The sequence below is a fragment of the Hyla sarda genome, chromosome 2 (assembly GCF_029499605.1).
Source record: "Hyla sarda isolate aHylSar1 chromosome 2, aHylSar1.hap1, whole genome shotgun sequence".
Taxonomy (NCBI): domain Eukaryota; kingdom Metazoa; phylum Chordata; class Amphibia; order Anura; family Hylidae; genus Hyla; species Hyla sarda.
This window is the reverse complement of record NC_079190.1, coordinates 308434748-308450107: the sequence shown is the minus strand read 5'-3', so window position 1 is coordinate 308450107 and position 15360 is coordinate 308434748. Positions and strand designations below refer to the sequence as shown.

Sequence of the window (15360 nt, the reverse complement as noted above, 5' to 3'; positions counted from 1 at the left end):
CAATGGGCGCTCTGGGAATGAATGACCGGAATGATTTAAGTGTTTTATATATAACCTATTCCTTTTCCTAATATTATCTCCTTTATAGGTACACCTATTGATATGCTTCCTCTTTCATAAATGTTTTCTTTTTTATGCACATTTTGTGCCACATACCTCTTCTGTTCCTTGTTTTCTTTAAGAGTCACCGGTGGGTGGAGATTTATAAAACCACACAGGTGCTTGAGACACAGCCTAATGAAGTGCAGAGCAAGTGCAAAATAGCTACCACTGTCTCCCAGTCCCTCTCTCCCATCTAGCCTGCCAGCATGAAATATCTTTTTAATATGACGAAATAAAGATAAAGATTTTAGCCGCGCATGGATGGCGAGTGCCGTTTTCTACCTCTTGCTATAATATACTACTTATGTATGGACTAGTGGGTCTTTTCCAGACTAGACCACGTACTGCTTCAAAACAGAGCACCACCCCCAGCACCTTGCAGCAGCTCCACATTCACACTCCAAGGATTCGGTAGTAGCCGGTTTCTTTCTACACTTTGATACATTGTAATGACACCTTTTTCATTTTTACATAACTTTATGCTCTGAAACAAAAAATATATATATATTTGTGCAGTGAAGTTATTTTTTCGCCATTTATCTTGTGGTCAAACTTACATGTTATTTTAATACTCTAGGTCAACCTGATTTACACCATTACCAAATTTGTTTAATTTCCGTCATGGTTTTACTAATTAAAATGTTTTAACTTTTTAATTTTTGAAAAAAAATTCCTGACTCCTATAACACTTTATTTTCCCGTATACTGGGCTGTATGATGGCTAATTTTGGTCCGTAATCTGATGTTTGTATCGGTGCCATTTTGGTATTGATTGGACTTTTTGAACACTTTTTTTTTTTACTTCATTTTTCCTTGGATATGATGTTATAAACATAAAAAATGCAAGTCTGCGATTTGGTGTTTTTCTTACATTCATGCCATTGACCATATGGGATATATACCGTATTTATCGGCGTATAACACGCACTTTTTAGGCTAAAATCTTTAGCCTAAAGCCTACCTGCGTGTTATACGCCGATAAGCCGCTGCAGTTCAATGACTTAAAGCGAGCGCTTTAAATCGATGAACTGCAGCGGCTTTGCAGGTGCAGAGACCTGCCGTCGCTGCCGGCTTCTCTGCCCCTGCCTGTCCTGGGGTCTAGAGCCCTGCTGCCGGCCCCTCTAACCCCCTGGCTATCTGTGCCGCTGCCCGTTCTCTCCCCCGGCTATCGGTGCCGCTGCCCCATTGCCGGCGCCGATAGCCAGGGGGAGAAAAGTGGCGCCGGCAATGGGGCAGCGGAACCCATTGCCGGCGCCGCTGCCCCGTTGCCTCCCCCATCCCCGGACATCATTCGCCCTCCTTTTGTCACCATGCATGAACAATTTCTGATGGAAACGGATTACCTGGTCTGCATGTTTTTTGTTAAGGATGTCCTTCAGTTGGTCCCTAACAGAAGCGATCTTCCGGCCGACAGCGCCACCAGCCATTGCATTGTGTCCCTTTTCAAGATCCGTCAAGCATGTCAACAAGGAGGTGATGGCCCGGTTGCGTTCCTTTTTGACTTTCGTGCCCAGGGCTATTAAAAGGCCTCTCATATAGGCCTTGCGGGTTTCCCACACTATCTGCCAGGAGACCTCCGGAGTCAGGTTGATGTCAAAGAAAGTGTGGAGTTGAGCCGTCAGGTCTGTAACATGAGTCATTTTGGTCAGTAAGGAGCCATTAAGTCGCCATGTCCAGTCAGGTCTGGGGAGATGGGCTAGGGAGAGGGTAGCGCTGACCGGTGAGTGGTCAGACAACATTTTTGTTCCAATGTCTGATTGTTGTAATGAAGGTATTAAGCAGTCATGACAACGGATGTAGTCCAAACGTTGGGCCGATTTGTGTGGAGCAGAGTACAAGGTATATTGGCGGTCACCTGGGTGGAGTAGTCTCCAAGTATCTATTAGATCTAGTTCATGGAGTGTATTATTTAGAGTGCGAAGAGCCAAGGAGGGATAGATCAGGGATAGATTCAGATCAGCGCCTAGGATAATAGGGCCTTCTGCAAACACTCTCAATTTCTCCAAAGCTCTTAGCATCCACCTAACTTGATGATTATTGGGAGCGTAGAGAGACGCCAGGGTGTAGAGCCGATCTTACCTTTGACAAACAGAGCACGTCCATCTGCAGAGTCATAGACGTCCGACTGGACAAAGGGGACATTCTGGTGTAGAGCTATAGAGAGAGTTAGTACTCCCGCTGTGAAACCAAAATTAAAAATAATTTAGTGGTAGTTTTGGGATTCTCCCTTTCTTGAAGTGTGTCTCTTGCAAGAATGCCACTGATACTTTATCTTTTTAAGAAAATTAAGATCAGCCATGTAAGCGAGATGTGGTCACCTGCAGAGGTAAGGAAGGAGGTTGGGATAAGGGGAGGTGAGGGCAGAATATGGTTCGGAAATGGGGTGCCCGTTTGGAAAATGGATAGTGAACGTTGCATGGCAAGGTATAGGTGGACAAGTGTAGTTGATGAACAACAGGAGGGGGGGATGGGAGAGGAGGAGGAGGGAAAGAGTAGAGAAGTAGGAGGGAAAGAGTAGAGAAGTCTCAATGCGGTGGGTCGATAGGCATAGAGACCAAATTTAGACCCTTTGGGCTGTTCCTTAGTTCAGCGCAGTTCCACATCTGCAAATCGTCCAGTGTAGTGAGGTCAGATACTTGTGGAATCGGGAAGGGGCTCTGCCGGGTGAGTGGAGTCCTCAGAGGGTTGAGTAAGAGGCCATGGTGAGCGGTGGTAGGAGGGGACAAGAGGGCCACCAGAGGGGTAGTACGGCCAGTGGCACCATCAGCAACCAACGGGTTCAGGCCGGTGGAGTAAAAGGTGCAGTAGAAACTGTGACTTACAGTCACAAGCAATAAACCAGGGCCTCGGGTAGCAAAGTCCCAGTGACAACACAGGAGAAAGGTCGTCTTCATGTGAAAACAGTGCCAGTGTTCAAGGGTCAAACAACTCTAACAGTAAAAGAGGTAAAGAACAGGCAAGGCAACTTAACGTAGAGATAACCAGGGGACACGCAAGTTAGGTCACATCCACTTGTTTCTGGGCTTTTGGAGCCTGCTAGCAGGCTTTCGGGTATTTCATCTTGTCATCTTTATGAGTTATCTGTAATTTAGGCAGGGTATGGCACATATCTACAAGGAGCCACTATCGTATCGAGGCCCGTGAACTCCCACACCTTCTCCAGCTCCTCAGGATGCCGAATGGAGAGACGTCTTCCATCTTTCAGGATGGAGATGCCAAACTGATATAGCCACACACATGGCAAGTGATGCTCCCTCAGTTTCTACAGCAGAGGGTTAAGCAGCCTGCGTTTCGCCAACGTAGACGGTGGACCTATAACACTGCACACACTGATCTTTTACATGGATCACTGGTTTCTCAAAAGAAACCCGTGATCGATGATTCTGCCGCTTGACTGCTCATGCCTGGATCTCAGGCACTGAGCAGTCATTCGGCGATCGGACAGCGAGGAGGCAGGTAGGGACCCTCCTGATTTACTGTAAGCTGCTCGGGATGCCGCGATTTCGCCGCGGCTATCCCGAGCAGCCCACTGAGCTAACCGGCATTCTTTCACTTTAGACGCTGCGTTCAACTTTGAACACCGCGTCTAAAGGGTTAATATCGCGCGGCACCGCGATCAATGCCGCGCACTATTAGCCACGCTGTGGCCCCGCGTTATAGATCGGGAGCGGACACATGACGTTCCAGTACGTCATGTGTCCTTAAGGGGTTAAGAGGACCTCCTATACTGACAGACTGCCAATAACCCCCATCATTACCACTACAGACCATATAAGTGACTACATACGTTTATATCAGGTGACTGACAACCATCATCATTGCCACTACAGACCATATAAGAGATTACATACAGTTTTATATCAGGTGACTTCTTCTCTGACCGGAGTCTTTCACTTTCCTTTTTCTTCTCCAGCTCAGACACCATGATGATTTCTTCCGGCTAAGGCTGCATTCACATAACGTTTAGCTGGGGGAGGGCAAAACCGGGTGCTCCCGTACCCCAGCCGGACCGGCGTCGAAATCCATTTACTTTAATGAGCCGACCAGAGTCAAACTGAGTAAAACCGTAGGCTGCAAACGTAATGTGAATGCAGCCTTAGACTAATTCCTGGAGAACATGTGGGAAAAACATTGCACAACTGACACTGCTTGTCCCATTGACTTGAATGTAGTCATCAAATGCCTGGTGTTTTAGAGCAGTTAAACTGTATAAAAAAAAAAAAAAAAAAACACTTAGCCCAAGTCATACTTATAGCAATGGTTTAATCTTGTTGAAGGTGGCCAACCCATTTTAAAGTGTACCTGTCATTTACCAAAACATTCAACATGTCACAGAGAGCAAAAGAGATCTATATTGGCGTGCTCAACCACAAATCATCTACATAAAGGTGCTGTCTGGTGTAACAAGAAACCCTAGACATAATAGTCAATAGAAAAAAAAATATACACCAATACCGTTGCCCGGCACGTGTTTCAATGAAACTGCAATGTCCTGGGTCAGCTGAGAGGACGGCGGAAGTGCACTTGCCTGCCTCCTTACCGTCCCATCAGTATTCTGAAGCTCCCAGTCAGCCATTGCAGGCTGGAGCACCAGAGCACTGATAACATAGATCAATGCTATGCTATGGCATAGCATTGAATAGTGTATGCAAATGAAATATTGCATGATATAGACCCCTGTGGGGGCAAAAAAAAAAGTCTAAAATGTGAATACCTCCAAACCGTCGCGGATTCAACCCGCTTTTGGGGGGATGTCCCGCCGTCCTGGAACGGCCCACATGTCCCGCATTTAATTGTAAATGACTCTTAAGGAAGCATCTACAGTTAAAAGCGGCACTCGGTAGGAAGTTTGACAGGGTGAAGAGCCATTGTCTCTTGGGGGGGGGGGAGACTGGAGAAATCTGCCACCTACTATGTGCGGGGGGGGGGGGCGTGTGCGCGCGCAATCTGCCACTTACTATGGGGGTGGGGAATCTTTACTTTTATTTTTACACTTTAATAGTCCCCATTCGATTGCTAATACTGTTCAGTGCTATCGGTCATCTTCTGCTCTGGTCTGCTCGATCTCAGACCAGTGCAGAAGACCTGTGGAAGGCAGTGGAGGCAGGTGAGGGGACCTCTGTCTGCCGTTCTGGATGATCGGATCTCCACGGCAGCGTTGCAGGCCATCCGATCATTTTAGTGACCGCAGCGCTGCAAATGCCATGATCTGTATTGATCATGGCATCTGAGGGGTTAATGGCGAACAGCCGCGCGATCGCAGATGTCTGCCATTACTGGCGGGTCCCTGGCTGCTTTCAGCAGCTGGGAACTGCCGCGCATGACCCGAGCATCGCTCCTCGCAGTAATGTATAGGACGTAAATGTATGTCCTGGTGGGCTAAGTACCACCGCACCAGAATGTACATTTACATCCTGCGTCGTTAAGGGGTTAAAGATGAGAGGATACATGAGGGAGATGAGGCAGCAGTAATAATGGTGACACACAAGTGGGAGATAAGGGGACAGTAATGACATCAGTTAACGTCCCAATGTAATGTAACATTATGTGACATGCAGCATCCTGGCTCCTAACTTTTTTTTTTTTTTTTTTGGTGGCTCCTAGATTCATAACAAACTTGTCTAACATGTCAATTATGTTGTCTAACATGTCTATCCTTAAGATGAATAGATTAGTTTGCTTCTTACATCATGATTAAATATACGGTGTGCCTGAGAAAAGGTAATATCTGAATCACAGTGCCTCACCTTGCTTTCTTTTTGCCTTGTTTTGCACCTTATTTTGGTAGATAAAAGCAGTGGAAGGTCCAGCTGTAGCGCTGACAACAGAAGGACCAGATTCCCTTAATGCTAAGAAAGTGAAGTTGGAAGTAAAGGAAAGAAGAGAAAAGAAGCAGAAAGTTGATGAGGACGAAATTCAGAAAATGCAGTAAGTGGCCCTTAGAAACTCAGTGAGTTTTCATACCTTCTACAATGATACTTATGTTTACAACTTTTTTTTTCTCCTTAAGAATTTTGGTTTCCTCCTTCTCAGAAGAACAGCTAAATCGCTATGAGATGTACCGACGGTCTGCGTTTCCTAAAGCTGCCATTAAAAGGGTAAAATAGTTAATGTGTTTACTAGTTTGCAATAATTATGGAGGGCATTTATCATTGTGTTTTGAGCAGTTTCTGTGTGTAGATTTGTTGCACATTTGGCGCAGCACTGCTATTTTTTGCAACTTTTGGTTTTACACTTTTTTTTTTTTTTTTTTACTTTTTTATTTTAAGTGTTTATATACAGACCAGCTGTTAGGGTTACTCTAATGCAGTGGTAATGAATTTATCAACTGCGACTTTTCGCAAATTTGGCGCAAAAATACACCAGCCCAGACTTAACTTTTGGTGTATGTGAAGAGTGAAATTTCAGATAATGTGTACCTGCGCAAAATGTATCAAATTCCCTGCAATCATGATAAATTGAGTGCCCCTACACATTACCAACACTCAAAAAAAAAGGTGGGGAAAAAAAGCTTTACTTACACCCACAATGATAAATACCCCCGTATGTTCGACTTCAACTATTACCTTACCAAGATAATCGCTATTCTTACAGAATATCCAGTGTATACTTTGTCTATTCACATTTATAGTATCCCATGCATATTTGATGCGCAGGATTTAAGCTGCAAACTTTTACGTAAAAGAATTGACTTTTCTGGGTGGAATGTTTTTTATTTATTTATTTTGTTTGTTCCACTCCCACAGCATTTGTGTCTAATCCCGCCCTGCTTACTACAGCAACCATATGGCCATAATTGCAAGGGTTATGTCTAGGGATCGACAGATTATCGGTTTGGTTTTCCCGATAATCACGATTTTGGGCATTATCGGTATCGGCAATTACCTTGCCGATAATGCCGCACCGCGACCGCCCCCCACGACCCGTTGCACCGCGTCCCACCCCCCACCGCACCGCCCCGGCCCCATTGCCTACCCCATCCCCGGTTTTATAATTACCTGTTCCCGGGGCCCGGGGTCCTCGCTACTTCTGGCTCCTGCTGCGTCCTGCGTTACGCTGTGCGCAATGACGAGTGTCGCAATGACGAGTGTCGCGAGTGTCGTCACCGTCAGTGCGCACAGTGACAGCTCAGGAGGACGCCACCGGAGCCAGATGTAGAGTGGACCCCGAGAACAGGTAATTATAAAACCGGGGATGGGGGAGGCAATGGGGCCGGGGCGGTGCGGTGGGGGGTGCGACGCGGTGCAGTGGGACGGTAGGGGGGAGGCAGTGGCGGTGATAGGACTCAGGACCCCCGGACAGGCAGGGGGTGAGAAGCGGGTGGCGGCGGCGGTCTATGGCACCGCAAAAGACGCTGCAGTTCATTGATTTAAAGCGCCCGCTTTAAATCAATGATCTGCAGCGGTGTGGGGGGGGGGGGGGTAAATAGCCGATAACTTATACCGGAATATCGGTATAAGTTATTGGCTATCGGCCCTAACCTCCACAGATTATCGGTATCAGCCCTAGAAAAGCGATATCGGTCGATCCCTAGTTATGTCCTGATACCATTTTCTTTAAGAGTACCGATACTTTAATTATAGTACTCGCCGATACCAAGTACGAGTACTTTTATTTTAAAGGAAATCTGACATCAGGGTGACCCGGTTTCTGGCGCTGTTTACCGTATGATATGTGGGTCCTTGTTGTGTACACTGGAGGTGGCTGCTGTAGTATGAGCCAAGATTTCTCTCTTCTCCATTGGACAGAACAGGGAATTTGCATTGGCGGCGAGACCTATGACCACATGGTGAGCAGCGGTAGAATCGGTGCATCTGCACTTTCTACCCATAAATTCAAGTTAGTGCAGGTGACTCTGCTGTAAGATTGCCTTTAATAGTAGGTAGTATCCCCTTGCAGACATTAGCAGCAGCCCCCTGGCAGTCATTAGTAGCAGCCCCCCCTGTAGACAGCTTCCCCCCCTTGTAGACAGCAGCCTCCCTGTAGACATAAGTAGCAGCCCCCCTGTAGACAGTGGGCCCCCATTTAAACAGCAGCAGGGCCCCCCCCCTGATTAGACATCAGCAGGGGCCCCTTTAGATAGCAGCAGCCCCCCTATTTGACAGCAACATGCCCCCCCCCCCCCCTTTAAACATTTGTAGCAGCCCCCTCCTTGCAGGCAGCTCACCTCCTCGGCTCTGCTGTCCCGTTCTCCCGTCCACATCGTGTTGTCCTATGGAGGAGCAAGTGACATACACGTCACTCTGCTTCCTGCGTAGCGTTACGCTAGGCGCAGGGGAGGAGGCGGAGTGACGTGTCACATGCTCCTCCATGGAACACTATGATGCGGACGGAAGAACGGGGCAGCAGAGTGGCACCAGGTATCGGGCATGGTATCTGGGACATTAAACGAGTCCCCGATACCATGCAAATGGCTAGTATCGGCCCCGATACCAGTATCGGGACATCCCTAGTTTATATACATACATCTCTATTTACGATCATGTATCAGATGATGGGGTGACTGGACTTCTATTCCAGAGCCTATCCTGGACTCATCAGTCAGTGGCTGCTGTACATGTAGTACGTATGCGACATAGTACGTTGCATACCACCTCCAGTTCAGTGCTGCATATGTACACTAGTTCCAGATTATATTGGGGGAGGAAACAGCAAAAGGCTGTGCGTGAGCAGTGAACACAGTGTGGCATTGGGTGAGCTCAGTCAGCTGGGACTGAACAAGAGGGGGGCATGGGACATTATTTATAGCGGCCAGGTCTGCAGTGCGGGAGTGCTCACAATTTGTGAGACCAGCAGACATAGACTTTGACCGCCCAACACAACATCATTACCGCCTGCGCCCATAAGTTTTGTATTGGGTCCGTGGGATCCCAATGCAGGGCTCTACAACACAGCATTAAATTTGCAGCTTCAAATCCAGCACAACAAATAATGCACGGAATACTGTATGTGTAAATACACCCTTAAACAGTCTGATATTTAATTTTCTGCCCTAGGGTATGCTCACATTGTGAATGTGCAAATTCTGCTTCAGATTTTGTTACCCATTGAAGTCACATAGGTAGATTTAATTGCAAGATAGCAATGTGTTTCCAACTGCGAGCTTGAATTGGGACAGGTTCTCTGTGGCACATTTTCAACAGCGGATTATTTATTTATTTATTTTTAACTGTGATTTTTCTTGAAAGTTTTTATAATAGGAACAAATATAAGGCATCAACATAACATCCCAACGGTTCCACAAGGCCCACATAGCCAATCAGAACATACACATGAATCTTAAAATGAAGTATTTCAAAAAGACAGGAATGAACGTAAGTGAGCACAATCCCCCAATCAATAAGTAGGAATAATGGAAATCGGTCAAAAACTAAAATTAGCGGGCTCCACCTATAATATCCATAAGAGTGCTACCAGTGCTAGTATCCTAAACACAAAAGTAACATAGAAAAACAAAAGCGCATATCAAGGCGCACACCAATGCGATCTCATCAATACTTGTGCCCCTGAGGAAGTCACTTGGAGTGACAGAACGCGTGGGAACCTGATTTGGGGGGACACCGCTCCATTTATTACATTGTGATGTATTTTTATCATCTCTCTTGACCTTGCACTTTATTTTGAATAAGTGAACATTCATGCAGCTGCTACTGATTATGCAATATTGTATTTACTTATGTGTTACTATGTATATGGGCTCATTTGTCTAGAGGGATTGTGTTCATTGTGCTATTGGGATCAGACGGGTGTCCCTGAGGGGGGGGCTACCAGGAAACTGGGGTTCCCCTCCGTGGCTTAGGGACGCTGTGAGTCATCTGGCCCCCTTGTTTTTAGTGTTTTTAATTGTGTGGTCTAATTTATATATATTGTGTACTACAATAAAGTATTGATGAGAGAGCATTGGTGTGCGCCTTAATTTGTGCATTTGTTTATGTGCATTTCTTTTTCTATATATGGGGGGGGGGGGGGACGAAGAACAAAACACACAAAATGGGGAGAAAAGAAGCCATTCAGGACAGAGTCATGGTGGCTATCAGAGAAACAATCCGACGGTTCCCACGCCAAAAGAAACAGAAAGAACCTGTCCCAATTCAAACTTGCTGCAGGAAACACATATGAAAGAGCCCTAAGGGTACATTCACATGGGCAGATTTGCTAGTTGCAGAGTGTTTCCTGATAAGAGTTTGCTAACAAATCTGCCCGTGTGACTGAGCCCTAAGGGTGCATTCACGCCTGCATATTTTGCAGCTGCTGTTTTTGCTACCCATAGAAGTCAATGGATAGCAAAATCTGTTGCAGAAGTTGAGCAGCAAAAATCCACTCTTTCAATTTGGCTACCACTGACTTCAACAGGTCCACAGAAAATATGCAAATCAGCTTAATTTCTGTTGGCTCATTGAAGTTAGTGGTAACAAAATCTGCACGGGATCTGCTTGTGTGAAAGGACCCTAGGGGTGTATTTACACTTACAGGATCTGCTGCAGATTTACATAGTTACATAGTTAGTACGGTCGAAAAAAGACATATTTCCATCAAGTTCAACCAGGGAATTAAGGGGTAGGGGTGTGGCGCGATATTGGGGAAGGGATGAGATTTTATATTTCTTCATAAGCATTAATGTTATTTTGTTCCAGGAATGTATCTAATCCTGTTTTAAAGCTGTAAATTGTTCCAGCTGTGACCAGTTCCTGAGGTAGACCGTTCCATAAATTCACAGTCCTCACGGTAAAGAAGGCGTGTCGCCCCTTGAGACTAAACTTTTTCTTCTCCAGACGGAGGGAGTGCCCCCTCGTCCTTTGGGGGGGTTTAACCTGGAACAGTTTTTCTCCATATTTTTTGTATGGGCCATTAATATACTTATATACGTTTATCATATCCCCCCTTAAACGTCTCTTCTCAAGACTAAACAATTGTAACTCCTTTAATTGCTCCTCATAGCTAAGATGTTCCATGCCCCATATTAGTTTAGTTGCGCGTCTCTGCACCCTTTCCAACTCCGCAGTGTCCCTTTTATGGACAGGTGCCCAAAACTGAACAGCATATTCCAGGTGAGGCAGTACCAATGCTTTATAAAGGGGGAGTATTATGTCCCTGTCCCTTGAGTCCATGCCTCTTTTTATACATGACAATATCCTGCCGGCTTTGGAAGCAGCAGCCTGACATTGCATGCTATTCTGTAGTCTGTGATCTACAAGTACACCCAGATCCTTCTCTACCAGTGATTCTGCCAGTTTAATCCCCCCTAAGACATACGACGCATGCAGGTTATTAGTACCCAGATGCATAACTTTACATTTATCCACATTGAACCTCATTTGCCAAGTGGATGCCCAGACACTTAGTCTATCCAAGTCATCTTGTAACTTATGCACATCCTCTATAGACTGTACCGTGCTACAAAGCTTGGTGTCATCTGCAAAGATAGAAACAGAGCTGTTAATACCATCCTCTATATCATTGATAAATAAATTAAACCACAGCGGTCCCAGTACTGAACCTTGGGGTACACCACTAATAACCGGGGACCAATCAGAGTACGAATCATTGACCACCACTCTCTGGGTACGATCCATGAGCCAGTGTTCAATCCAGTTACAAACTAAAATTTCCAAACCCAAAGACCTTAACTTACCTGTCAGACGTCTATGAGGGACAGTATCAAACGCTTTAGCAAAATACAGAAACACTATATCCACAGCCATTCCTCTGTCAAGGCTTCTACTCACCTCTTCATAAAAGCAAATTAGATTGGTTTGACAACTTCTATCCTTAGTAAACCCATGCTGGCTATCACTTATAATACAATTATCCCCTATGTATTCCTGTATGTAATCCCTTATAAGTCCTTCAAACAATTTACCCACAATGCACGTTAAACTTACCGGTCTATAGTTTCCTGGGGAAGACCTAGAGCCCTTTTTGAAGATTGGCACCACATTCGCCTTGCGCCAGTCCCTTGGCACAATACCAGACACCAGAGAATCTCTAAATATCATGAACAGGGGTACAGATATTACTGAACTTACCTCTCTAAGAACTCTTGGGTGTAGTCCATCCGGTCCTGGGGATTTGCTTACATTTATATCACTTAACTTACCTTGTACCATCTCTACATTAAGCCAGTTCAGTACATTACATGATGTGTTACCAGCACTGACCTGGCCAATGTCAGCTCCTTCTTCCATAGTGTATACAGAACTAAAGAACCCATTCAGTAGCTCTGCCTTCTCTTGATCGCCTGTGACAACCTCCCCATTATCATTATTAAGGGGTCCTACATGCTCTGTCCTTGGTTTTTTTGCATTTATATATCTAAAAAAATATTTAGGATTAGTTTTGCTTTCTTTGGCCACCTGTCTCATTTTGAATTTTTGCTGGTTTTTATTACATTTTTACAGATTTTATTAAGCTCCTTGTACTGTTTAAATGTTATAGCTGACCCATCAGATTTGTATTTTTTGAAGGCTATTTTTTTGTTGTTTATTGCTCTTTTAACATCATGTGTCAGCCATGTAGGATTTAGTTTTAATCGTTTATATTTGTTCCCCTTTGGTATATATTTAGCTGTATAGTTATTTAGAGTTGATTTAAAGATGTCCCATTTACCTTCTGTATCAGTATTTGAGAACACCTCCCCCCAGTCTATGTCCTGTAGTGCAGCCCTCAGCCCAGGGAAATTTGCCTTTTTAAAGTTATATGTTTTTGCCTTCCCCGCCTGTCTTTGTTTTCTACATTTTAAGTCAAAAGTAACTATATTGTGGTCACTATTACCAAGGTTTTCCTGCACAGTTACATTACCAACCAGCTCTGCGTTGTTGGAAATGATCAGATCCAACAAGGCATCACTTCTTGTTGGGTCCTCCACAAACTGGCCCATAAAATTATCCTGCAATAAATTTAGGAATTGTCGCCCCTTTGTAGTTTTAGCCAACCCCGGACCCCAATCTATATCTGGATAGTTAAAATCTCCCATTATTACCACTGTACCTGCCCGGGCGGCCCTCTCTATTTGTTTATGAAGCTGAACTTCTATCTCTTCAGTGATATTAGGGGGTCTGTAGATTACACCAAATACTATTTTTTCAGTATTTCCCTCCTTTTGTAATTCTACCCACAATGATTCCACATCCTCAGAATCCTCACACACTATGGCATCGTTCACACTGACTTTCATACCACTTCTTACATACAGACAGACTCCACCACCTTTTCTGTTCATTCTATCCTTGCGAAACAATATAAACCCCTGCAGATTGACAGCCCAGTCATGCGAGGAGTCCAGCCATGTCTCAGTGACCCCAACTATAGCAATATGTTCCTCCAGTATCAAGGCCTCAAGCTCCCCCATTTTATTTGCTAGGCTTCTGGCATTTGTGAACATACACTTTACATTTCCATCCTTTATGTTATTGGGGTTAATGGGATTCAAGGGTAAACTAAATGATTAAACACAGCTTCAAATCTGCCACCTTATATATATGCAGTTGATCCTGTACATGTAAATACACCCTTAATTAGATGTACATAATGTAGGTTTACCTGTATTACTAGATGTGCCATTCCAAGAAGTGTACAAGATGTCTCAGCCATCAAGGGTTACAATTTGCAAACACACTGCTGGCAGTAATGAGGTTGACTACTGCATTAACCGGTCTTTTAATCTCCTCTGATGCTTTAGTTTTTGTTTTTATTTTTTATTCTTAACAGCTCATTCAATCTATTACTGGCTGCTCTGTCTCCCAGAATGTTGTCATTGCCATGTCTGGCATAGCCAAGGTTTTTGTTGGAGAGGTTGTAGAAGAAGGTAAGAGGCTATGCTTATTATGAACACTTACTTAAATGGGCACTGTCAGTTCTAAAAACTTTTGATATGTGGTATAGCATGTATAACCAATAGGTTTTGCAATTGCTTTCATAAAAAAAAACAAAAAAAAACAGTATTTCATACTGAAAAAGCCAATAAAAAAAACTGCCCCCCCTGCCTCATGGGATACATACAAGGCTGGTTGTGTGTGTGGATATATATGTATGTGTGTAAATCTGTGTTGCCTAGGTAATGTGCATGTGTATGAATAAATGAAGTCAATGTGTGTGTGTGTGTGTGTGTGTATCTAATACAGGGGGACTTAAATCAAATGCCTCCAGCTGTTGCAAAACTACAACTCCCAGCATGCTTGCACAGCCAAATGATGTGTGGGCATGCTGGGAGCTGTAGTTTTGCAAAAGCTATAAGCACACATTGTGTGCGTATAGCATAAAACCAGAAAGGGAAGGGTTACAGATGCTCACTCCTGAGACCAGTGGCTGAGGAGAGTGAGGAAGGGGGTGGATGGGAGGGAGTGGTTATCACCTGAGGAGAAGAAAGGGAGCCGCCCCCCTGCTTCTGGTCGACAACATTAAGGTAATTAAAAAATAAAGCTAATTCTGAGAGAAATATAGGTCATAGACACATAAAAATTATATGTACATGATCAGGATGAGATAGTGAGCATAAAACATTATTATTATTTTTTTTTTTGGGGTGATCGGACAGGTAAGGTATATCCCCATAAGGACATGCGCCGTAAATGTACAGTGCTGCTAGCGTCACTTAGCTCAGAGTGCCATACATTTACCGCGCGACTGTGACACGAGCACATGAGCTGCGTTCGCTTCATTACCGGCAGTCCCGGCGGCTGTCAACGATCGCGCTGATGTCTGCCATTAACCCCTCAGGTGCCGTGATCAATACAGATCACTGCATCTGCAGCAGTGCGGCACTTATAATGGCTGATCTGATCACCCGCAGCACTGCTGCGGGGATCAGATCAGCCAAGATGGCAGACGGAGGTACCCTCACCTGCCTCCGTCCATCTCGCATATACATAAATGAAACCTAACCAAATACAACTACAGATCATGTGGCAAAAAATGAGCCCTCACACATCCCTGAATACGGAAAAATAAGAAAGTTAGAGGTGGTCAAATTAGAGCAATTTTAAACATTCTGATTTTGGAAGAAACATTTTAGATTTTTTTAAAAGCAGTACAATAATAGAAATGTATGTAACCTTGGGTATCATTTTAATCGTATTGACCCAGAGAATAAAGAAAACGTATAATTTTTACCGTAAAGTGTACAGCGCGGAAACGAAACCCCCCCCAAATTAGCAAAATTATGATTTTCGTTTAAGTTTCCTTACACACAAAATAATTTTTTGAGTTTACCATACATTTTTGGGTAAAATGAGTGAGGTCATTACAAAGTACAACTGGTCA

The 15360-nt window shown here is 44.5% G+C and overlaps 1 protein-coding gene across 1 annotated transcript in view; it reads left to right on the top strand.

Annotated features, from left to right (window-relative positions):
- The window catches only part of TAF11 (TATA-box binding protein associated factor 11), a 75502-nt gene that overhangs the window by 15553 nt on the left and 44589 nt on the right, over positions 1 to 15360 (top strand). The window contains exons 2-4 of the mRNA XM_056557662.1: positions 5891 to 6030; positions 6113 to 6200; positions 13810 to 13906. Coding sequence (XP_056413637.1) covers positions 5891 to 6030; positions 6113 to 6200; positions 13810 to 13906 — 325 coding nt within the window. The remainder of the gene's footprint in view (positions 1 to 5890; positions 6031 to 6112; positions 6201 to 13809; positions 13907 to 15360) is intronic.